This window comes from Odocoileus virginianus, chromosome 14, assembly GCF_023699985.2.
Source record: "Odocoileus virginianus isolate 20LAN1187 ecotype Illinois chromosome 14, Ovbor_1.2, whole genome shotgun sequence".
In the NCBI taxonomy this organism is placed as follows: domain Eukaryota; kingdom Metazoa; phylum Chordata; class Mammalia; order Artiodactyla; family Cervidae; genus Odocoileus; species Odocoileus virginianus.
In genome coordinates this window covers 32,378,043-32,401,451 of record NC_069687.1, presented here as the reverse complement: position 1 = coordinate 32,401,451, position 23,409 = coordinate 32,378,043, and the positions used below count along the sequence as shown (strand labels likewise).

Sequence of the window (23,409 nt, the reverse complement as noted above, 5' to 3'; positions counted from 1 at the left end):
TTCCTAATGTCACACATGAGTACATGATAAGTGTTAGTATTATTTGTACTTTTAATTTATTATTAATGTCTTAGTTTTGCCTTCTGAATGGAAACCTCATTTAGGATCCTTGTCAGAATAGATAAAATTTGTACTTTTTTGCAGGAATTCCGACTTCAGAGGTTTAGTAACTTTTTTGTTGTTTTTTTAGCAAGCTCTTCGAGACTGTACTTGTATGTATCTGGCAATGGGAAAAGAGTTCTGCTTATAACTCCTTCTGGATGCATATTCCTTTGGGAACATTTGGAATTCAAGAATGTCTTATCTTCTAAAAGCCTTTCCTTGGTGGGCCAGTGGTCCCAGATCATGCCTGAAGAAGCAGTTCCTTTACCTTCCACTGAAGATAAAGAAGCCGTAGTGCATGCTGTTTTTATAAAAAATGAGGTAAAGTCCAAATCAGACAGGGCGTTCCTGAAGTGGAGACCTCAGACTCTAAGAGCAGACACTTTCTGGGAAGCTGTTGAGCAGAGTGTGTAATGATAGCTGTGTATCTCCGGTCATCATTAATTGTAGTAATGGTGAAATTATCCTGGAAAAGGTAGTTTTATATTTCTTGGTCCCATTTTAAAAGAGTTTATTAAAAGTGGTTTGAACTTAGAGCTTCCTTGGTCTTTCCCTAGTTTTATTTTCCTTAGTTTTAGAATATAACTAGCTTTGTAATAAAAAAATAAACTAGAATTGGTGATATTAAGTAAGCCATTCCCAGTAAATAACACATTTGTTAACTAAAAGACATGTTAAATAGCTGTATGATACTCTTTGTATGTGTTGACCAATATGTTATTACCCAATTTGCTATTGTTAAAAATTGCATTTTGAACTTTTGTTGTTTACCTCATGAATAGTGCCCTAGTTTAAATAATATGCCACCATAAAAGAAGAGAAAAATAAATATATAAGAATATTCCCAGTTATATAGCCAGAGTAAATGGCAATGTTTTCTTAAGAGAGTAACTACATCTTGATTTCCCATTTGAGATATGCCTCTGGCTCAGAAATAAATTTCTTAGTGTTTAGCTTAATGTTAAGCTATATGTTAAGAATAAAAGTAGAAGCAGGTTCTTGATAAGTTTCATTTATCTTACTTATGAAAAAATGTAGGGCTGTTTTTTTTCTTGTTTTTCTGTTCTTTCAGGAGTTAGTTTATTTTCTGTTTTCCTTGCTGGTTATTTATTATAAACATAGCAGTGTGTGCATGTTAATCCCAAACTCCCTAACTATCCCATCATTCTTCCCCCTGGTAACCATAAATGCATTCTCTAAGTCTGTGAATCTGTTTTATTAACAAGTTCATTTGTATCACTTTTTTTTAGATTCCACATATAAGAGATATCATGTGATATTCCTCTTTCTCTGTCTGACTTCACTCAGTACGACAGTTTCTAGATCCTCTTGATTTATTTTCAGATTTATTATATACTAAAGTATGTGAAATTTATCTACAGTTATTTGGAGACTGCTGCTTGTGTTCATTTACTTTCTATTCCGGGGAATGCCTGAAGTTAACATTTCTAGCAATTCGGTGGCATGAAAGTGTATTTACACCTGTAAGGTGAGGTAAATGTTTCCTTCTTTGTTTTCTTTCTTTTTTTTTTTTGACTATTCTGAACAGCACATGGAATCTTCTTAGTTCCCCCACAAGGAATTGAACCCACAGCCCCTGCATTGCAAGTGCAGAGTCGTAACCACTGGACTGCCAGGGAAGTTCTGTCCCTTTTGAAACATTATTATAATATCTTTTGGCCCATAAATACGTAATAAGATCAGTAAATGAAATGTGAACATTGACCTCTGAGACTTTACAAATTGTTTCTCCCTTTAAGTATTGTTCTGTTTCTTTACTTTTCATTTTACATGTTTATTACAGAAAGTTTTTCTTGTTTTTATTTTTTTCCCTTCTTGGAATTGAGAACACATAAAAGGTAAGGCTGTCTGTGGTCTTGTCTTAAGACTATAAAAAACTCCTTGAAAACTAAGTCAATTGAATTAAAAAAAAACTAATTCAATTGAATTTTGAAAAGGACATAACTTATTTGAATTTACTACCATACCTTTTAAATTCTCATTTTTTTTAATTAAAAGTAGTTTTATTTATTTTAAAAAGCCCCATTAAATAGAAAGAATGCATTTAAAAGCATATAATGACCTAAGATTTACTAAAACAGTGAGATTTTTTTTTATTTTCTGTATTTTTTATGCTAGCAGTACTTTATTCAGGTGTAATTTATATAAAGTAAAATGAACAAATTTTAAATGTACAACTAGCTGTTGGTGGTTTAGTTGCTAAATTGTGTCCAACTCTTTCGAACCCATGGACTGTAGCCTGCTAGGCTCCTCTGTCCATGGGATTCTCCCGGCAAGAGTACTGGAATGGGTTGACATTCCCTTCTCCAGGGGATCTTTCTGACCCAAGAATCAAACCTGGGTCTCCTGCATTCAGGCATATTCTTTACCAACTGAGCTAAGAGGGAAGCCCAAAAATATTTGTAATAATGTAGAAATACATGTATCTAAACTTTTAGTAGATGCAGATGTGTTTGGGGTTGGCTGTAGGGCATGCTGTTACTACAAAACTCTATATGGACCTACCTTGTTTAGTTAGCAGTTGCTCTTTTGTGCCCTGGATGAAACTTGTGAGCAGTTGCTAAGAGACCCGAAATATATATGCATATGAAGGAATTTAGCTGGACCGTTCAATTTTCTGTAATGAAATATATATTAATATAAAAAAGTTACTATACTTCCTGTTTTCCGTTATTTCATTCCTTTCTTAGATCACTGCCATATTGTGTTCAGTGGGCTCAGAAGGATTGCCTTCTGTGCAGTCTGATCCCTAAATGTGAATCAGTGAAGTCAAGGGGAGCTCTGATTTCTGCATTTTCAAGAGATGGACTTAACCTGGCAGTAACGCTTAATCAGAAAGACCCAAAGGTCAGTAAATGTAATCTGTTTTGGGAGTAAGCTGTAAAAGAGAGAGTTTAGTTCAGTTTAGAGATTTTTTTTTTTCCCTTGAATATAATTTGTTTTTTCTTAATACTACTTTATGTTCTTTAAATTGGTGTTTCCTGATCCAACTTGACTTTGTAAATTGGTAACATTATTTATGTTAGGTGCCATAATTTTTGAAATTTGACCTTCAGAAGCAAGAAGAGGGTAATGTAAAAGGAAGAAAGAGGGGCAAAATGATAACTGATATTCCTAAAATATAGTATAACAGGGAGAAGAGTTATAGGTGGTTGGTATTGTCTTGCCAGTTGGGAAAGATGAGATAGTTCATTGATAAAATAGGTCTCTAGGTCTTCAGAAATATACATAAAATGATTTTAATTGTTTTGTTGTCTTTTTTTTTCTCTTTCTAGGCAACTCAGGTATTATTTATAAACACACTGAATTTTGTTACTGTCTATGGTAGCCTTAAAGGATGTAGTAATAAGAATCCTGTGGTTCCAGCCACTCTTGTCAGGTAAGGATTCTTTTTTATTTCTAAATAGTGTTTTTTCTTTTAATTTTTTAATAGTTTAATAAGTTTAAGGCTTTGATCAGTAGTGTCTAAATAGATATTTTTACAACAAATATTCTTAAAAGAATTCTTTAAGAGATGGAAAATTCTTAAAGAGATGGAAATACCAGACCACCTTACCTGTCTCCTGAGAAACCTCTATGCAGGCCAAAAAGCAACAGTTAGAACTGGACATGGAACAATGGACTAGTTCAAAATTGGGGAAGGAGTACACCAAGGCTGTATATTGTCACCTTGCTTATTTAACTCACATGCAGAGTATATACGAAATACCAGGCTGGGTGAAGCATAAGTTGGAATCAAGATTGCAGAGAGAAATATGAATAACCTCAGATATGCAGATGACACCACCCTTATGGCGGAAAGCAAAGAGGAACTAAAGAGCCTTTTGATGAAAGTGAAAAAGGAGAGTGAAAAAGCTGGCTTAAAACTCCACATTCAGAAAACTAAGATCATAGCCTCTGGTCCCATCACTTCATGGCAAATTGATGGAAAAACAATGGAAACAGTGACAGACTATTTTCTTGGACTCCAAAATCACTGCAGATGGTGACTGCAGCGATGAAATTAAAAGCTTCCTGTTCCTGGGAAGAAAAGCTATGACCAGCCTAGACAGCATATTAAAATGCAGCAACTTTACTTTGCTGACAAAGGTCCCTATAGTCAAAGCTGTGGTTTTTCCAGTAGTCATGTATGGATGTGAGAGTTGGAACGTAAAGAAGGCTGAGCGCCAAAGAATTGATGCTTTTGAACTGTGGTGTTGGAGCCCCTTGTACTGCAAGGATATCAAACCAGTCAATCCTAAAGGAAATCGATCCTGAATATTCATTAAAAGGACTGATGCTGAAGCTCTAGTACTTTGGCCACGTGATGCAAAGACTTGACTCATTAGAAAAGACCCTGTTGCCAGGAAAGATTGAAGGCAGGAGGAGAAGGGATTGACAGAGGATGAGATGGTTGGATGGCATTACTGACTGAATGGACATGAATTTGAGCAAAATCCGGAAATGGTGAAGGACAGGGAAGCCTGGCGTGCCGTAGTCCACGGGGTTGCAAAGAGTTGGATGTGACTGAGAGACTGACTGAACAACAACAAATAGATATTTAGATAGATAATGCAGTTTTCATCATTTGTGCTTGATGGACTTTAAAGTTTGTTTTATATGTTGGACACAACTGAGCAACTTCACTTTCCCCTAGAGAAGGAAATGGCAACCCACTCCAGCATTCTTGCCTGGAAAATCCCACGGACAGAGGAGCCTGGCAGGCCACTATCCATGGGGTTGCAAAGAGTTGGACACCACTGAGCAACTTCAGTTTATATAAGGAAAGCATTCAGTCCTTTAAGGAAGGGTCTGATAGAGTGGAAGATACTTGAACACATTTTCTTTTCTCTTTTATTTCTTTCTATGTTGTCTTAGGAAGAGTGGGATTATGATTAGGTTGAGAAATACTGGGCTTAGAGAGACTGCAATGAAGAATCCTGGGTTGGGAAGATCATTTTATATACTCAGGCTGAGGTGTTTTTAGCCTTTTAAACAAAGTTAGCATTCTCTGCATATGGGTGGACAGAACTGTAATGGTGATTTTGGATGGCAAGGGACCTGTGTAGGATTATAGAGGAGGAATAGTTCCTCTTCCTCTTGAATCCTAATTTCCTTTTCTGAACACTTCTCTGCTGTTCTCTGACTTTTCAGAGTTTTCAGGTTCATCCAGCCATACATTTTTATTTTCTTTCTCTTCCCAAAATTTCCTTTCTAGTCTCAGTTCAGTGGTCTGTTTGACTGACGGTGTCCATCATTTAAATGAGAAGGAGCTACTTTCTGTCCCCATGAAAGAAATATTAATATTTTCAGACAGTTAAGGAGTGGTAAAGATGGCTTTGGCAAGAGGGAATTTGCTCTTGAGTGGAGCTCTGGCAGGCTTCTGAGAGACAGGCATGGTATTGACCTTCAAATCTACTGGTAGATCTTAGTTATGGATATCACTAGGATTAGAAGTTGTTCTGGCTATAATGTAAGTGACTTAAAAGCTTTAGATTTTTAGGTAGTATTTTCATCTTATGATTTGTTTATGAATGTAAGTAAATTTCTAATTGGTATGTTGTATGAACTAGATGTTTATGAGCAAACTCCTTTCTTCTTATTTCCTGGGAAGTAAGATACACAAAATGTATGTGACATTTGCCTACTATTCATTCTTTTGCCCTTATTTTTGGAAGTATCTCACCCCTTCTTGGCCATTATAAATTGTTAGAGACATTGTAGAGAGTCCTTTCTAAACATCTTGTTTTGCTTTTTCTAGGTCATACTGGGTAGGTGATGTCAGCTGGACTCACGATAGTCTTTTTCTGGCTTGTGTGTTAAAACGTGGCTCCCTGGTTTTATTGACCTGTCACGGTGAATTGCTAACGTTAATTACATTTGGTTGCTCTATAGAATTTGGGCCAGCAGAATTTATTCCTCTTCACCCACTAATAACATATAGGTGAGATATTTGAATCATTTAATTTATTTACAGAAGTTTTTCTCTTTTGGTATTGCTTTACTGTGTTTTTTTTTAATATAATTTCATGTTTCAAACTGTCTTACTCTTTATTTGAGTCTGTCATCTCAATATCTGTTTCTTATTTATAGTTTTCTTCTATTTCTTTTTGTGGCTTAATCCTGGTGAAAATTTGACAATGTGACTATGTAAGTATATGTTATTTAAATATTTAACAGCACTAAAAAATGTAACCTCTTTGATATAAAAATTAATAAAAGTGTGATATGTCTTTTATTGTTTTAAAAGCAGAGCACTTAAATAAAAATTAACTTGGCATGTGGATGTATCTGGCTCCCCAGATGGTAAAGAACCCGTCTGCCAGTGTAAAATGTAAGAGACATGGATTTGATCCCAGGGTCAGGGAGATCCCCTGGAGGAGGGCATGGCCACCCACTCCAGTATATCCCCATGGACAGAGGACCCTGGCGGGCTACAGTCCATGGGGTCGCAAAGAGTTGGACACGACTGAAGCAACTGAGCACCCATGGGTGTATCTACTTTTTTCCCAAAGGGAAAAATGGGAAGGTTGTTGGAAATGGATAGTAGACTTTAGAATTCAGCCATATTTAAATTTTAAATTGTGAGGTCATGTAGCAGTTTGGCTTTGGAGTCAGATCAAGAATCAAACCTTGGTTCTCCTACTTATTGATTGTGTGACTTTGAGTAAGTTACTCTTTGAGCCTCATTTTCTTTTACTCTGAAATGAAGATGGCAGTAATTGTCTCTTAGACGTGAAGGAATGAAGCAAGATAATAACTAATTATAAATTGCTTTAGCACAGTTCTGGCATAAAGTAAGAGCTCAGTAAATCTTTGTTTTTATTGATGTTGATATTATTATGTTTGGGTAGGCACATATAGATAGCTGTTTACAAAACAAAAAATTGGAAAAGGTCTTTGAAACTAATCCATTACCTTTGCTTTACAGAAGGAAAACTGAGGAGGGATGTGTCCTTGATTATATTTAACAAAATATTTTACTTAATTTCTAGCAATAGATAATTATGATGGAAAAACTTGTCACTTCCTGCAGTGAAAGTATTTTTTCTTATTATGGTCTGATTCATAAATTGACTTAAATTTCCTCACATTTTCCTTAAAAATTAGTATTTAGGATCTTTCAGAATGGATTGTTTTTTCTGATTACAAAAGTAATACATATTCATTATTTTTAAAAGCTTAATCAAATGTTACAAAACTAAATACTATCGAAAGTGAAAGACTTGTAATCCTATTCCTTAGAGATAACAATTATTAGCATTTTAGTGTATTGTCCTCTTAATTTGAAAAGTTTGTATAATGTGCAATAACTATTAATTTATTTTTTAAAGCAAAATAAATTATATGATATATGCTGTTTACTATTTTGCTTTTTTGATTTGACAGTATGTCTTATACATCTTTCCATGGAGTCACTTTTTAATGGTTTTATAAATTTTGTAGAATGTACCTTCTAAAACCAACCTTCTTTGTGGACCATTTGGCTCATATAATCTATATTTGATTATTTTCCTAACCAGAAAAAAATATATTTTGGTTCTCTGTTCTCTTTTTACTTACAAAGCCCCAAAGTTAATAATTAGTGATATTAAGTAATCAGTTGATATCAAGTAATCAGAATTAGGTATACCATTGTAACAATAAATAACTACATTTATATGGAAACTCAGTCAAATTTAACCTTAAGCTGATAAAATTTTACTCATCACCATCCTCTCCAAATGTTTCTTAATAACAAGAACACTCACAGCTCCTATTTATATTCTTACAAGGATATTTAAATATATAGTAAGAAAGAAAATTAACAGCTTAACTGTCTTTAATAGTAGAAATAACAGCCTCAGTTTTTTTCTAAAAGAGATATAAAACTGGATTACAAACAGTATTACAAACAATAGAGTATATGCCACAATTCTTGGAAAATTTAAAAAAACCCACCAACCTCTGTATTATTTAATTACTTATGTTTCTGTCACAGATCTGTGCACATTTAATATTTTTCTGTTTAATTTGCTTCCTTTTTCATCATTCTGAAATGTTTGTTTTGTTTTTTCTTTGAAATAATGTAACTTTTTAAAAACAATTTTCCTCTCACTAATTCTTGAATTTTGATGTTTGTTTGCTAGACCACAGCAGTTTACACTTCAAGATTCAAATAATTCTGTAGATTCATCAGCTTCAGATAATGACCCTATGAGACAGAGATTCTCTATAAAAGCACACTCACGATTACCCTACCTTATTGTTTCTGATGGATACATGGTCACAACCCTTCGATTTCTTGATAATCTGTCTCCATCAGTGCTCATGAGATCCCTTCTACTTGATTCAACGCAGAGACTTGAGAAAACATACGAAAGTGTGATACTGTGTAAGGTATGGTGCTCTTTGGTACCATCAGTAAAAGCTGGCTTCTCAGTCTTGTTTTTAATTTATTTATTTTTAACTGAAGGATAATTGCTTTTCAGTATTGTGTTGGTTCCTACCAAATGTCAACATTCTCAGTCTTTTTAAATTTAAAACTGTACTGACAGGGGTGTCCTTGGATTGCATACGTTTGTCTATAGAAGTTATAATTGTAATACAGTTAAGGGTAAAACTTTGCTCTTGGAAATCTTCTTTCTTCTATAGCCAAAAGGCAAAGGTCTGAACTTGCGATCATTGAATTCCCTAAGATCTAGCTTGTTAAAGCACCAAAGAAATGAAAATGAAGCTGATTCTACTGTTCCCAAATTCTTACAAGCAGAAGAAACATTGAAGTTAAATGAAGAAACAGCAGACCTGCAGGTACTTGCTAGCAATGTTTTATTTATTTTGAACACTTATGTACTGATTTTATTCCAAGAAACATATTTTGATTTCCTGTTATTAAAGAGAAGAGAAATCTGATAGCACTAAACTGATTCTACTTGTAAGGAATTAAATGATATAAACATTTTTTTCTCACTCATGTTTTAGGATTTTGAAGCAGAAGAGACTGATGACGATAGATGTTTTCCAAACAACTTATTCTCTTTTTGGAACCAAAAAAATGGTCTGTTATTTAGTAGTGCTGATGAGGGAAGATTGGAATTTGCTTCTATGTTTGATACGATACATGCAAAAGATAATACTGAGGAAACAGACAAAGCTGTTACAGAACTGCACTCTGTCCAGAAAAATCTCCTTGCAGCATGGACTATAGGAATTTCAAAAAATGTGGCAGAAAAAAATTTAATGTTAAATTACACAGTAGTTTGTATCACTCATTTTTTGTATATTCTTCAGTTTATAAAATGTCCTTTTCCCAAACTTGATCTTTTTTTAAGCAAGAGCTCAAAACATAATACATGGGTACTTTGTATCTTTCAACTTTTTCATCAGTGTTTATCAATCCAGTATTGGGATATGAGATACAAGCAAGATATAGGACATTTGGTGAAGCTGACCTCAAATACTATAAAGCTTTTGCTAACACAGCAACAACAGGATCAGTTATTCTCAGAGAAGATTTTAGCCTGTTTTCATTTACTCAGAATGGTAGCTGATCATTTAAATGGCGTGTACAGTCTTCAGCCTGAAGTTATTTCAACATCAGCTGATGGAAGTAGAAGAGTAAAGCAAGACTCATTGGTGTTACCCATTTTTCAAGTGTTTCAAGATAGTGATTCTTGGGAAAACTGGTCTTGGAACTCATCTTTCAAGATTCGTCCTCAAGTATTAGATTTTGTGCAACAGCCAGGATGCAGGTACAATGACTTTACTGTTAGGAGACCATCAGCATTGTAGATTCTTCAAAATTGAGATATAATTCCCATACTGTAAAATTCATTATTTTAAAGGGTACAAGTGAGTCATTTCTATTATAGTCACAAGGTTGTAGAATGAGTAGCACAATTTCCAGAATATTTTTATCACTCCCAAAAGAAACCTTGTACCATTAGCTCTCAGCATCATAGATTTTATGTTATTTAAAATTATTTATGCCAAACATTTTTCAACACACATTATTTTATTAGTCTTGGGCAATCATGATACTGTTGAAAGATTTTTATTTAGATAAGCATTATAGAAAAAAATGACCACAGGTGTGTAAAGCATTTATGAAAGTTTTAAAAATGTGCATTTGTTGACTCTGTGCTATCTTTGAATCTGATCAGTTGTATGCATATTATTACCTCAGGGAAGAATACATGGAGAAAAAAAGGCTAATGAGGAGGCTATATTCATTAGCTATACTCTTAATAAAGTCTAAAAAATGGCTGTACTCATTCTTATCCCTAGTCTGAAATTTGATTTTTATGATTACTTTATTCTGTGTGCAGATTGGTTGTTCTCTGGAGAATATTGTACAGTAAGACTTTATGGTATCAAACACAGTTAAGTCAAAGAGTTCCTGAAGATGACATGCAGTTAACTGAAAAGATGACACATGAAACATCTGCTGTCAAGTCCCTATTATGCCATATACAGGCTGAATTGCAGACTGCTGGAGTTTGCTTGAACCAGACCTTAGAACTTAAATCTATCAATGGTCAGTATCTTATAAACAATTTCTAACCCCAGGCGTAAGCAATAGAAGGTTGTTGGGCTTTGATTTTATTAATTGGTTGTAATTATTTTGTTCTTTTCAAAATAATTTCTGGCTGAGCTATATCCACTAAATTTTAAAACAAGTAAATTTTTATAAAGTAATTTAATTAACCAGGGCTAACTGTTGGTTAAAAATTTTGTAGGGGAAGAGTATTTCCTACTAGGATCATATGAAAAATCAGTTCAAATATGGAAGAAAGCTCTACAAGAAACCCAAGAGAAAGGTAGGAGAGAAAGGTAGGGGTTATTAAAAGTAATATTACTTGCCATAATGTTAGTGGGACCATATTTTAGCATGCTGTTTGTTCTTAAAAATGATTTCAGATTCTGAGAACTGACAATTTCTTAATGCTTAAATAAAATACTGTAAGTACCTTGACTGTTAGAAATAGTTACTTAAAATTAGTCTTGGAATTTGTAGCACCAAGAATTTTTTATCCTGTCTGTAGATAAGACTCCTCTGTCCTTTTTTGGTTAGTGATGGAACCTGTGGTTGATTGGTAATGGGAAAAAAAGAGACTTAAATTCTAAATTTAAAAAAAAAATGTCATTTAGTAAGATTGCAAGTATCTCCATGAGATGCTATGAGTCAAATAAGGTGCTATTATCAACTTAGAGAAACTTGAAGCTAAGGTTCTCTACCCTTAAGTAATTCAACTTTAAGAATTTCCTGTGAGTTAGACTTATTATGGGGCTACATGGAGTTTTTTATGAGAAAATAGGGGTGTGGATTCTAGAAACTGGTGATAGCTTTTAGCTATCTTTAGCCCCTATATCAGGGCTGAAGGTATAAGATGATAGAGATTCTCAGCCAGGACTTTGGAGCTAACCTTGACTGCCGCTACTGGTCATGTTTGACCAATTATTAAATTTGTTTTCTGGCTGCTGTGGCTATGTATTGAGGGCCTGCTATGTGTATCAGACAATAAGAATAACTGAAATAAACAAGTTTGCCCTCAAATTGCCCACAGTGTGGAGGATAGATTGCATAAACAACTAGCATGTTTCTCATTATGCTTTATGGTATTTGCTGGGGGAGCACACAGTCTGAACTGGAGTGCAAACATCAGTCTGGAGAAAACCTGGAGGAACAGACATGTAAAACTGAGTGAAAATTGTTCAGATGAAGGAGTGGGAATGGTGTAGCAGAGGATAGAGCACTCCAGAAGCAAGAAGACATGAGAAACCATGGTAGTTTGGTAAATTGCAAGTAGTTCAACAGGACCAGGTTATTTGAAACATATATGAAATATTGAGGATAGGGGGGTGAGCGCTGAAGTGAAAGGAGAGAACAGGTGATAAGGGAAGATACTTTGCAGTGCCATGGGATTAAGATTTTATCCTGAAGACAGTGGGATCTGTTAAGATACAGAAAGAGTACTTTTCAAATAGACATGGGCCATTTGGAAAGATCACTTTGGTACATTACAGAGGGCCATTTGTAGGAGTGTGTTATAGAGATGTGGGTTTTACCTAGAAGCAAGAAAATTAGTCAGCTGAAGAGGTGCTGAAGCAGAGCGACATCAAGAGTTCTGGGGAACAAAAGTCACATTTGTCAGATGTTTAATAGGTTTGATCAAGTGAACTTGTGACTGAGTTGAGAAGGAAGTCTCATGTAGTTCTCAGATTTGGAGATTGTACAGCTGGATGAAGAAGAGTGGTGTTCAGTGTGATGAGAAGTTCTCATGAAGAAAAGTTTTCATAAGGAGTTTTATTCTAGACCTTTTAATTTAATTTCCAGTTGTATCCATTTGGAATGGTTTCTTGTAATGGAGACTGAAAGTAACAGTGGCTTCAACAAGAAGTTTATTTCTCTTAGGAAAGGTGGCGAGGAGTTGACAGTCTGGGGCTGATTTGGGATTTCTGTGGTCTCATTAAGGACTCAAGCTTATTTAGTGTTTCTATTCCATCATCCTTAGTGCATTGCTTCCACTCTTAAGGCTGTTGCATGAGTTAATATGGGTGCTGGAGTCCCAGCCATCAGGTACATAATCCAGGTAACAGAAAGGAGGAAGGCAGGAGGGGCAAGAGAAGGTGCACCTCCTAGCTGAGATAGCTCTCTTTACGCAGCTTGGCTGGCAGCTCTACACTATATTATCTTTTGGTTAAGAACTTTGTCATATTTTCTCATGGCCACATCTAGCAAAGAAATTGTGATCTGAGTGCATTGGAACCCCGAATAAAATTAGAATTCTTTCACTCAGAATGGTGGATAAGGGGTAGGTAACCAGCAATCTCAGTCCTAAGCACCTTTTAGGTATTTGAAGACAGTGGTCAAGGGATCCAGTCTTATTCGATAGTATTTCTTCTCTGGAAAGTCTCTTTGTCTGTCTGATATATGTGTGGTTTCTTGTGTGTGTTTTTAATTTGTGTCTTTAGCATGTGCCCTTCTGTTTCATACCATGTGTACTTGAGAGAGATGTTGTTAGTGGACCTCAGTTAGTACTGAGATGAGTATTTGCACCTCTTTTTGGATAAATTCTTAGTCATCCTAGGACCTGACCACAGAAAATAAAATTGTTAAGAATTTACAATGAAAAAGAACAAAACATTGCTGACCTGTTTAAAGTTCACATGACACAAGTATACAGTTGATGAATTTTTATAAACTGAACATTTCTGTCTGCCCAGCACCCAGATCAAGAACATTACTTAGCTAACATGTTTTCTAATGTAATTCTGCCCTATTTAAGGAGGAAGAAGGACATGTTTTCTTCAGCTTCGCTATTATCTTTCTCTTTTATACTGCCACCTCTATAACTATAATTTAAATGATGCTCAAGGATTATGTGATCAGCTAGTAAGAGAAGTACTGAAATGGTCCCACCTTCCTGTAAAAGAAAATGAAGATTGTTCAGGTATGCTTTTCAAAAATCAGTATTTTTGTTTGTTTGTTTGTTTGTCTTTTAATGCCATCTGTTGGGTTTAATGTATTTTGGTTCCTCAATATAAAATCAGTATGTTTAATGTTAGCAATTTGTATTTACAGGTTTAGCTATGAAATTGCTTATGCATAAAAGTTGGTTGCTCTGGTGCATTGTGGTGAATTTTTGGACTGTCAGCTTCTCAGCGGCAAAGATCATGTTTTTGCTTGTTTTTAACCTTTGAGTCTCTCAGCATAGTGGTACTTGCCTGCTGAACTGTTATAATTGTTGTCTCATGTCTCACAGCCCTGTTTGTTAGACATAATGTCAGGTACCCAATGTCAGGTACTTTTCCTTAACATGTTTGTATTTTCTCTAATGGTTGCTTAAGGTGGTTTGTTAAAGTGATCAAAATCACTTTCAGACATTTTCAGGGCCTTTTAAAAATCTGTTTAAGAGGTTATAAAATATTTGGATTGTCCTTTTTTTAAAAAGGCGTATTTAAATTAAGCAATAACCAAAGTGAAAGATGGGCTTCTCCGGTGGCTCAGTGGTAGAGAATCTGCCTGTCAATGCAGTAGACCCAGGAGACAGCGGTTCAGTTCCAGGATGGGGAAGATCCTCTAGGGAAGGAAATGGTAACCTATTCCGGTATTCTTGCCTGTAGGGTCCATGGACAGAGGAGCCTGGTAAACTGCAGTCCATGGGGTCGCAAAGAGGCAAGCACAACTTAGTGCCCAAGCAATAGCAGCAGAGTGAAAGACGTCTACATGAACGAGCACATGATGTATTTATAATGCTGTTTTACAGTGGTAGACCACGAGATGTATACTTTGCACATGAGTGTGTCAGAAAGGCCAATATGTCAGTACTTTCTAAATGGAGTTCATGACTCTAAATGGAGTGTTTGTTTGTTTTTTCCTAATAACTGCTTATTTATTGGTTTAAAAATCATTTACTGATGGAAAGTAGAGATCAAAAGAAATTAGTTTACAAAAGGCTTTGAAAAATAGTTTGAGAGGGTTTGTAAAACTCTTTCTTTGATTTTTACCAGTTTATCATTTTTGTCCAGGAGAACAGTATTAGTTTGTTTGTTTGGTTTCAGCCACTGTGGTTCCTTTTTTTTTTTTTTTAAGATGAAATAGATAGTAGAATGGGCTTCCTGGGTCGCTCAGCCAGTGAAGAACCCGCCTGCAATGCAGGAGACCCCGGTTCGATTCCTGGGTCAGGAAGATCTCCTGGAGAAGGGATAGGCTCCTCACTCTAGTATTCTTCAGTTTCCCTGGTGGTTCAGACAGTAAAGAATCTACCCGTAGTGCGGGAGACCCGGGTTCGATGCCTGAGTTGGGAGGATCCCCTGGAGGAGGGCATGGCGACCCATTCCAGAATTCTTGCCTGGAGAACCCCCATGGACAGAGGAGCCTGGCGGGCCACAGCCCCTAAGGATCACAAAGAGTCAGACACGACTGAGTGACTGAGCACAGGTGGTAGAACACTGTGAGATTTCATTCTAGGACTCGTCTATTTTCTCTGCATTTTTAAATTTAATTTTTGTTTTATGTTGGGGTGTAGCTGATTTACAATATTGCATTTCAGGTATACTGCTAAATAGTTCAGTTATACATATACATATATCCATTCTTTTTCAGATTCTTTTCCCATGTAGGTTATTACAGAATACTGACTGAGTATTCAGTCAGTGAATACAGTAGGCCCTTATTGATTAATTTATATATAGTAGAGTGTATATTTTATTCCTACACTCCTAGTTTATCCCTCCCCCCACCCCACCTTTCCGCTTTGGTGACCATAGGTTTGTTTTCAAAGTCTGTGAGTCTGTTTCTGTTTTGTGAATAAGTTCATTTGTATTATCTTTTTAGATTCCATACATAAGTGATACCATATGCAACCACTGTTTATGGATTTTTTTACTCTATGATATTTGTCTTTTTAAATTTGTGTTTATTTAGTAGTAACACAGGCTCATTTTAGACAGTTTTGAAATATGAAAAGGTTTAAAGAAGAAAATAAAGTCACTTTTAATTCTACCATTTTGTCTATGTGCATTTATATATATTTATTACCAGAGCTAATATTCTGCTTTGCAATCTTTTACATTTAATATCATGAATATTTTCCAATATAAATAATATTCTCTTAAAAAACCTAGTAAGTTTTTTCCTCATTATTACATATTTTAGATTGTGACCACCTACTTACTATTTGCAGTGTACATAAATTTTTGTGAGGATTACTAATGTCTACATGTTAAATGTTAAGAAATGAGTTTACAGAGTCAAGACTTCTGATGCCTAGTGTTTGATTGCCGTCTGAAAGGACTGTTCACTGTATATGAGTGGAAGACATTTGTATGTGACTTTTTTTTCTTATGTGTGACTTTTTAACTGACTGGATTTTTTTTCCAGCAGTATTGTCATTATATGATATAACTGTCAAGATGAGTTGAACCTACAGTAATGTATTTAATTTTTAATGATAGTTGTTTAGAGTATTTTAAGCATATCCTGTCTTGGTCAGGAATCCCCAGGACTACTCCCCAAGTTCAGTGATTCACAGAGAATGCACAGGCCTTGGTATATATTGAACCCGGGCCCCCTGCTGTGGAAGCATGGAGCCCTAACCACTGGAACACCTGCGAATTGCGAGTGACTTCTGAGAAAGAAGGATACTTTGCCATTGTTGGGGCCATAAATTTCATAAAAATTAATCTTAATTTAATATGTATCTTGTATGGGCTTCCCTGGTGGCTCAGCTGGTAAAGAATTTGCCTACAGTGCAGGAGACCTGGCTTCAATCCCTGGGTTGGGAAGATCCCCTGGAGAAGGGAACGGCTACCCACTCCAGTATTCTGGCCTGGAGAATTCCGTGGACTCTAGTCCATGGGGTCTCAGAGTTGGACACAACTGAGCTACTTTCACTCACTCAATAGTCTTTAGCTATTTATTTTCAAATATCTGATTCCAGTTTATATTTTTAAGTTTCAGTTTTTAAATAGGGATGACATGTTTGCTCTAGTTTACATCAGAATCACTCTAGAAATCATAATGTAACTCTCTCCTCTGCCTTCTCCCTCCATTCTACATGTTCCCCTTGTTCATACCTCCCAAAAGAATCTTAATAGTAAAGAGTTAATGTTACGAATGGGAGTATACTAATAATACAGAAACATGCAGGAAGAATCACTGTTCTGGCTCTTTTCAGATTATCTTTGTAGTAAACTCTGCCTCCTTGCACCAGAGAAAGAAAATGAGAAAGAGTAGGAAGAAGGGAAAACAAAGAAATGATAGGCTTGCAAGCCTATTATGGCTGGCTTGTTTGTATAGATCCTTCCATGTTTTTAGATAAAACTGGTAACTTGAAATCATAAGAGTTCCTAAGTGTATGTGCTGATAATTATGAGCTTATTATTTTCTTTTTGTTCTCTTGTCTTTAAGAAATGTAGATACCTGTTACAAGTTACCTTGTATAGGCCAGGGGAGTTGAGCTCGGAAAAAAGTTTTAATTATAATTTTCTTCTTGCATCGTATTAGGAGCTTAAATATTCCTACTTTTGCTAGTTTGATCAGAATCTCCTTTGCTCATTTGATGTATCCTGCAGTTCCTGAGGCATCTCCTTGTGAGTCTGGGGTGACTGGAAGTATTCATCCCGAAGCGGCGGTGAGCGTGGTCCAGTCCATGGCTCGCTTCATGGCTGCCTACTTCACCAATCAGCTGCTGTGCATTTTGCCACCTCACAGTGTGAATGTTCTTCCTCCCCTTCATATTAAAACAGGTAATAGAGTACACAAATTTTCTCACCTTGTTTTTGCACATAATATTTAAAACCATTTTACACAGTGATCATTGGTGTGTGGAAATAATACTGTCTAGCTTAGTGCCTGACATGTAGGAGATACTCAGATGACTGTTTACAAATGAATATAATCTGAGAAAGGTAATTGCTTTGAACTTGTTTTTATTGAATATGTATTTTTTTAATTGCAAATTTTGGACACATTGGTATTTATACAATTTCCTTTTTTTTTTTTTTTTTTAAGTAAAAGAGCTATAAAAATGTGGTAATTGAACAGATTTTGAGTATTCTAATTTCAGTTCAGTTCAGTCACTCAGTCATATCTGACTCTTTGTGACCCCATGGACTGCAGCATGCCAGGCCTCCCTGTCCATCACCAACTCCCGGAGTTTACTCAAACTCATTCTAATTTAGAATTTAATTTTTGGACATTTTACTTTTATTATTTTATTTGGATCATTTTTTCTTTGCTCTGTTTAATCATTTCCTTATATTATCTGATGGATGTATGTACCTTTATTTTGTGTAATGCACTCTGATGCTATTTCTTCTGTTTCTTTGCCTACTCGGTGTCATGTTTTTAGGAATGCCAGCATTTGCTGCATGACCCACTAAAGAGACACATTCTTCAGTGTTTAAAAAAAGAAAAGCTATTCTAGAGTGTGTTAAGTATTATCTTAGGCCATTTTGTATGTATCTTCCTTGTTGTGGTTTTGTGTAGAAAGTACTAATTAAGGAGATCTGTGTAAGGAGGCATGAGTTCCTATGTATAATTGTAGTTAATCCATTTTCTTTCATCTACTCACAGAGCATCCCTTTCGACTTATTCCTCTGCAACACTCTAAAGTGACCAGTGTGGTCAGAGAGCAGAATCTTTCTGATGTGTGGACTGTTGAATATGCCCTTGAATTATTATTGATTGGTGGCCTGGTTCCAGAAGCCGTGTGGTTGGCACATAAACTTGGAGACTGGAAGACATCTATTTCTGTTGGTGTGGCTTTTCAACTCTTCTGCAAACATGGCAGCAATTTCAAGAGGTGTGTATTTTTAGACACAAGTCTTATTTCTTATATGCAGAGCACATCATGAGAAATGCTGGGCTGGAAGAAGCAAAGCTGGAATCAAGATTGCTGGGAGAAGTATCAATAACCCCAGATATGCAGATGACACCACCCTTATGGCAGAAAGTGAAGAGGAACGCAAAAGCCTCTTGATGAAAGTGAAAGAGGAGAGTAGAAAAGTTGGCTTAAAGCTCAACAGTCAGAAAACTAAGATCATGGCATCTGGTCCCATCATTTCATGGCAAATAGATGGGGAGACAGTGGAAACAGTGTCAGACTTAATTTTTGGGGGCTCCAAAATCACTGCAGATGGTGACTGCAGTCATGAAATTAAAAGATGCTTACTCCTTGGAAGGAAAGTTATGACCAACCTAGACAGCATATTAAAAAGCAGAGACATTACATTGCCAACAAAGGTCCATCTAGTCAAGGCTATGGTTTTTCCAGTGGTCATGTATGGATGTGAGAGTTGGACCGTGAAGAAAGCTGAGTGCCGAAAAATTGATGCTTTTGAACTGTGGTGCTGGAGAAGACTCTTGAGAATCCTTTGGACTGCAAGGAGATCCAACCAGTCCATCCTAAAGGAGATCAGTCCTGGGTGTTCACTGGAAGGACTGATGCTGAAGCTGAAACTCCAATACTTTGGCCACCTCACTCGAGTTGACTCACTGGAAAAGACTCTGATGCTGGGAGGAATTGAGGGCAGGAGGAGAAGGGGACGACAGAGGATGAGATGGCCGGATGGCATCACCGACTCGATGGACATGAGTTTGAGTAAACTCTGGGAGTCGGTGATGGACAGGGAGGCCTGGCGTTCTGCGATTCATGGGGTCGCAAGGAGTTGGACATGGCTGAGTGACTGAACTGAACTGAAAGTTAAAAAAAAGTATGAAGGTGTTATCTAAAATGTTTCTTATTTCACTCATTGCTGGTATTTACACATTTTGTGGAATCCTTAGTTCAGCATTGTCCAATAGAATTTTCTTTGGTGATGGAAATATTCTGTATGTGCTGTCCAGTCTGATAGCTACTAGCCACATGTATTTATTAAGCCCCTGAAAGGTGGCTGATAAGACCAAGGAACTGGATTTTCAATCTAATTTTAATTAAATTTGAAGAGCTACTTGTGGCTAGTGTCAACTGTGTTAGACAGCTCAGAGGCTTGCTTACTGTATTTAAACATCTGTTTAGCACTTTTGCTTGTTAGCAGTGCCCTCAAAGGGCCTATAGCCAATGGGACAGTTTTCTCTTTCCCAAACAGGATTTACATTTTAAGCTACTCAAACTAATCCCTGCACTTTAACTCTTATGAATATTACGGCATTGCTGTGTCTTTGAATTCTCCAGGACAGAATGCTGGAGTGGGTAGCCTTTCCCTTCTCCAGGGGATCTTCCCAACCAAGGGATTGAACCCAGGTCTCCTGCGTTGCAGGCGGATTCTTTACCAGCTGAGCCACCAGGGAAGCCCATCCATGGTGTGGGAGGGAGAGCAATAATATCAAGTGAGGGAAAGACAGGAAGTACTTTATGTGGGAGATGCCATTTGAGATGGGCGATGAAGGGAAGATGGAATCTTGATCAAGTGAGTAGCTGTAGGGAGAGAGAACATTGCATATGACACATATGGTTTTATTTGGAGAGAGTCTGTATGTAGGGCAGTAGTGGGTGGTTAAGGATGGGTAGCTTTATCAGTAATGTAATTGTGGAGGGCCTCAGTACTCTCCTCAATACAGCATTTCCTCAGTTATTTATTTTCTAAACACGAGATGAATAATGTGGACTTCTCTGGTTCTTAAAAATTTCATGTTTAGTTCCTGATGTGTGTATATTTCCTTTTTTAAAAATTTGTAATTATTTTCCCCTAATTTGATGTGATTTCAGATCCAAGGACAAGAGTCTGAATCTACCATTAAATATAACTCCAGCACAGATTTTTCAGGAAAAACTACAATGTTTCCTAGGTCAGCCAGCCTCTTCGGAAGCAAAAAATGAAATGGGCTCAAAATACAAACAGTTTACAGGTGAGTTACCTATCTATGGTCAACATGTGTATCAGCTTAATACAAAGCTTATGGTATTTTAAAAAGCTTTTATGTATTCACACGTTTGTGAATATTTTGGGGAAAAAAATTTAAAAAATAGGACTAAAAAATTCCCAGTCTGAACTTCTTAGTTCTGGTAATGTCTTTTTGATGATCTGAAAATTCTCCCACAATAAATACCTAGATACAGTGTGTTTCTAGATAAAATATAAAAATATGCATTTAAAGGCTCAGATTTAAAGTTTTAAAGATTTTCTTAGGTATTTACCCAAGAAAAATAAAAATCTAGGTTCACTGAAAAACCTGTATGTAAATGTGCATAGCTTTTTCATAACAGCCAAAAACTTGAAACAACCCAAATGCTTATCAACTTGTGGATGCATAAACAAATTGTAATTTATCTGCACCATGGAATAATAAATAATAAAGAGGAGGAAACCGCTGATAACATGCAACCACGTGGATGAATCACAGAACCATTATGCTGAATGAAAGAACTTAGAAATAAAACTACACACTGTATGATTCCAATTATATAAAATTTCATAAAAAGCAACACTATAGGGACAGGAAACAGATCAGTGTTTACCTAGGAGTAAGGGGGGGAATTGACAACAAAGAGGTGTGAGATAACTTTTTGGAGTGATAAAAATGTTCTCATAGACTGTATAGATTTGCCAAAACTCATTGAATTGTGTATTTTTTTTAAATGTTTATTTATTTATTTGACTGCTCCCAGTCTTAGAAGGCAATGGCACCCCACTCCAGTACTCTTGCCTGGAAAATCCCATGGACGGAGGAGCCTGGTAGGCTGCAGTCCGTGGGGTCTCCAAGAGTTGGACACGACTGAGCGACTTCACTTTCACTTTCACACATTGGAGAAGGAAATGGCAACCTACTCCAATGTTCTTGCCTGGAGAATCCCAGGGACGTGGGAGCGTGTTTGGCTACTATATGCAGTCGCACAGAGTTGGACACGACTGAAGCAACTTAGCACCAGCAGCATTAATATTTTCCTTTTATTATTATTTTTTGAGTCATGATTATATTCCAAGCCTGTTTTTATTATGTAGTTGTGTTACAGTATCTTGTATAATTTTGGAAAGTCTTTGTACTCTGACTACCTATAATCTTAAAAGCAACAAAATCTTAAGTTTCTGTCTGGAAGTTTGGGTGTTTTACATGTTGACCAATATGTTTATTTTTGGCAGTCAGCTTTTTCAGATAGGACGTTTTAAACTACAAAATAGAAGGGAAAGTATAATATAAATTGTAACTGCTTTCCCTAATTTTGTATTTGGCAGATCCCATTGAAGAAGAAGATGCAGATCTGCTGTTTAGCTCTGTGCAGGAAATACTGAAAGCAGCAGTTATGGCTGATGCAGATATTCTTTCAGAGACTTTTCAACTTCTGATAAACTCTGCCAAGGACTTCAGTAAGAGACTGTGGGGCTTAGTGCCTGTCAGCTTGTATCTTCCAGCTCCTCCATTGTATTGTCCGCAGCCAGCTGTTCTTAGTGAAGTAAGCTTAACCTTTTAATATTTTGTCCACTTTTTAAAATAATCAACCTGATAATAATCATCAAGTTAAAAACGCAAGCTCTGAAGCCCACTTCTGGATTCCAGCTTTGCTGTTTATTAACTGAGAGTTTTCTTGGGCATTGTACACAACTGATGTTTAAGTTTCTTATCTGTAAAATGAAGGTGATAGTACCTCTAGTAGTGTTGTTGTGAGTATTACATGAGGATCCTGAAAAAGCTTTTACCTTAGTGTCTAGGACACATAGTAAACATTCTGTAAATGTTAAAATTATTTTGATAATAAAACAAAATTAATGGGTATTTCTCTGTATCAGATATTATTTTAAAAATAAACATTTGTTTACAGTAGAAAAATAATGAATGTCAGAATTTAGAAGCCATTCATCTCATTGTCTTTGCCTCTTTTGAAAGACTTAGTTTGATTTTCTTTGATTGGAAAGATCATTGTTCTCTTCTGTATTTTTCAATTGATAGTTCTGTCTTATAAATAGCAATTACTGTATTCCTGTCAGGACCTTTTCCTCTGCTCTTTTTGGAAATAGTAACATTACAATTAGCTTGTTTTAAGGTTAACACTGTTAATGTGAACTGTTTACATTTAAATTGTTTTATTATTTGATTAACAGTTTAAATCAATTCTGGTATTGTTTCTTTACTTGCTGTTTCAGAATTGGCAGCTTCTATCTTTATCTATTAAATCTGTCTTTTTTTTTTTTTTAGTTATTTGTTGTATTCTTATTTGTTATATTCCAAGTTATGTTTCAATATGTTAAAATATTTTATTTGTTGATATTTCACATGTGATATATTGCACATGAACAGAATAAGTAGTCTGTGGTACTTCTCAGTAATTCCTCTTTCCTCTCTTGTCTGAGTCTTTAGTATATTGGTTTAGGGATTAGAAATAGCATGTAATATATTTCTGGATATGCTGTGCTGATACTAGTTTGAGTAGTAGCTATCCTTAATAGTACTTTGTTTTATTATTTTTTACTAAAATAAGACGGAATGGTAGGATTTCTCTTAAATGTCACTCTGTACCAATTAGAACCCCTGGGGTTGAAAGTAACAGTAAACTTGCTAAGTATTGGCTGGCATAATTTAGGAGTCCAGTTATGTTACCAGAGACTTGGGCTCTTTCTCCCTAGTTTGTTTTCTAAATTGTCAGCTTAAGTTTAAGGCTGGCTCCCTTTGTGGCAGCAGGATGGCTACCAGCAGCTTCTCAGGATACTTTGTCCATGCCCAAAGGGAGTGGGAAGAGGAGAGAGAAAAGCAGTAAAAGTATTTCTCTTCCAGCATCCAAACAGGAGTACTGAGAGTTACTCTTGCGAGACCCATCAAGGTCGCTGGCCAGTCCTGGAATCACACACCTTGGCTAGGGCTAAATTCGCGATGCTGCTTGGCAATTG

The 23,409-nt window shown here is 36.1% G+C and overlaps 1 protein-coding gene across 7 annotated transcripts in view; it reads left to right on the top strand.

Moving 5' to 3' along the window:
• The window catches only part of CPLANE1 (ciliogenesis and planar polarity effector complex subunit 1), a 104,758-nt gene that overhangs the window by 5,006 nt on the left and 76,343 nt on the right, over window positions 1-23,409 (top strand). For 6 of the 7 annotated variants that reach the window (XM_070476592.1, XM_020901628.2, XM_070476594.1 and 3 more), the window contains exons 5-19: window positions 191-423; window positions 1,485-1,591; window positions 2,814-2,970; window positions 3,399-3,502; window positions 5,864-6,046; window positions 8,232-8,481; window positions 8,737-8,892; window positions 9,064-9,833; window positions 10,410-10,618; window positions 10,821-10,901; window positions 13,371-13,535; window positions 17,161-17,334; window positions 18,164-18,392; window positions 20,298-20,437; window positions 21,763-21,980. In XM_070476592.1, coding sequence (XP_070332693.1) covers window positions 191-423; window positions 1,485-1,591; window positions 2,814-2,970; window positions 3,399-3,502; window positions 5,864-6,046; window positions 8,232-8,481; window positions 8,737-8,892; window positions 9,064-9,833; window positions 10,410-10,618; window positions 10,821-10,901; window positions 13,371-13,535; window positions 17,161-17,334; window positions 18,164-18,392; window positions 20,298-20,437; window positions 21,763-21,980 — 3,176 coding nt within the window. Of the gene's footprint in view, window positions 1-190; window positions 424-1,484; window positions 1,592-1,651; window positions 1,962-2,813; window positions 2,971-3,398; window positions 3,503-5,863; window positions 6,047-8,231; window positions 8,482-8,736; window positions 8,893-9,063; window positions 9,834-10,409; window positions 10,619-10,820; window positions 10,902-13,370; window positions 13,536-17,160; window positions 17,335-18,163; window positions 18,393-20,297; window positions 20,438-21,762; window positions 21,981-23,409 lie in introns of those variants that run through there. The other variant, XM_020901630.2, reaches the window with a different exon arrangement.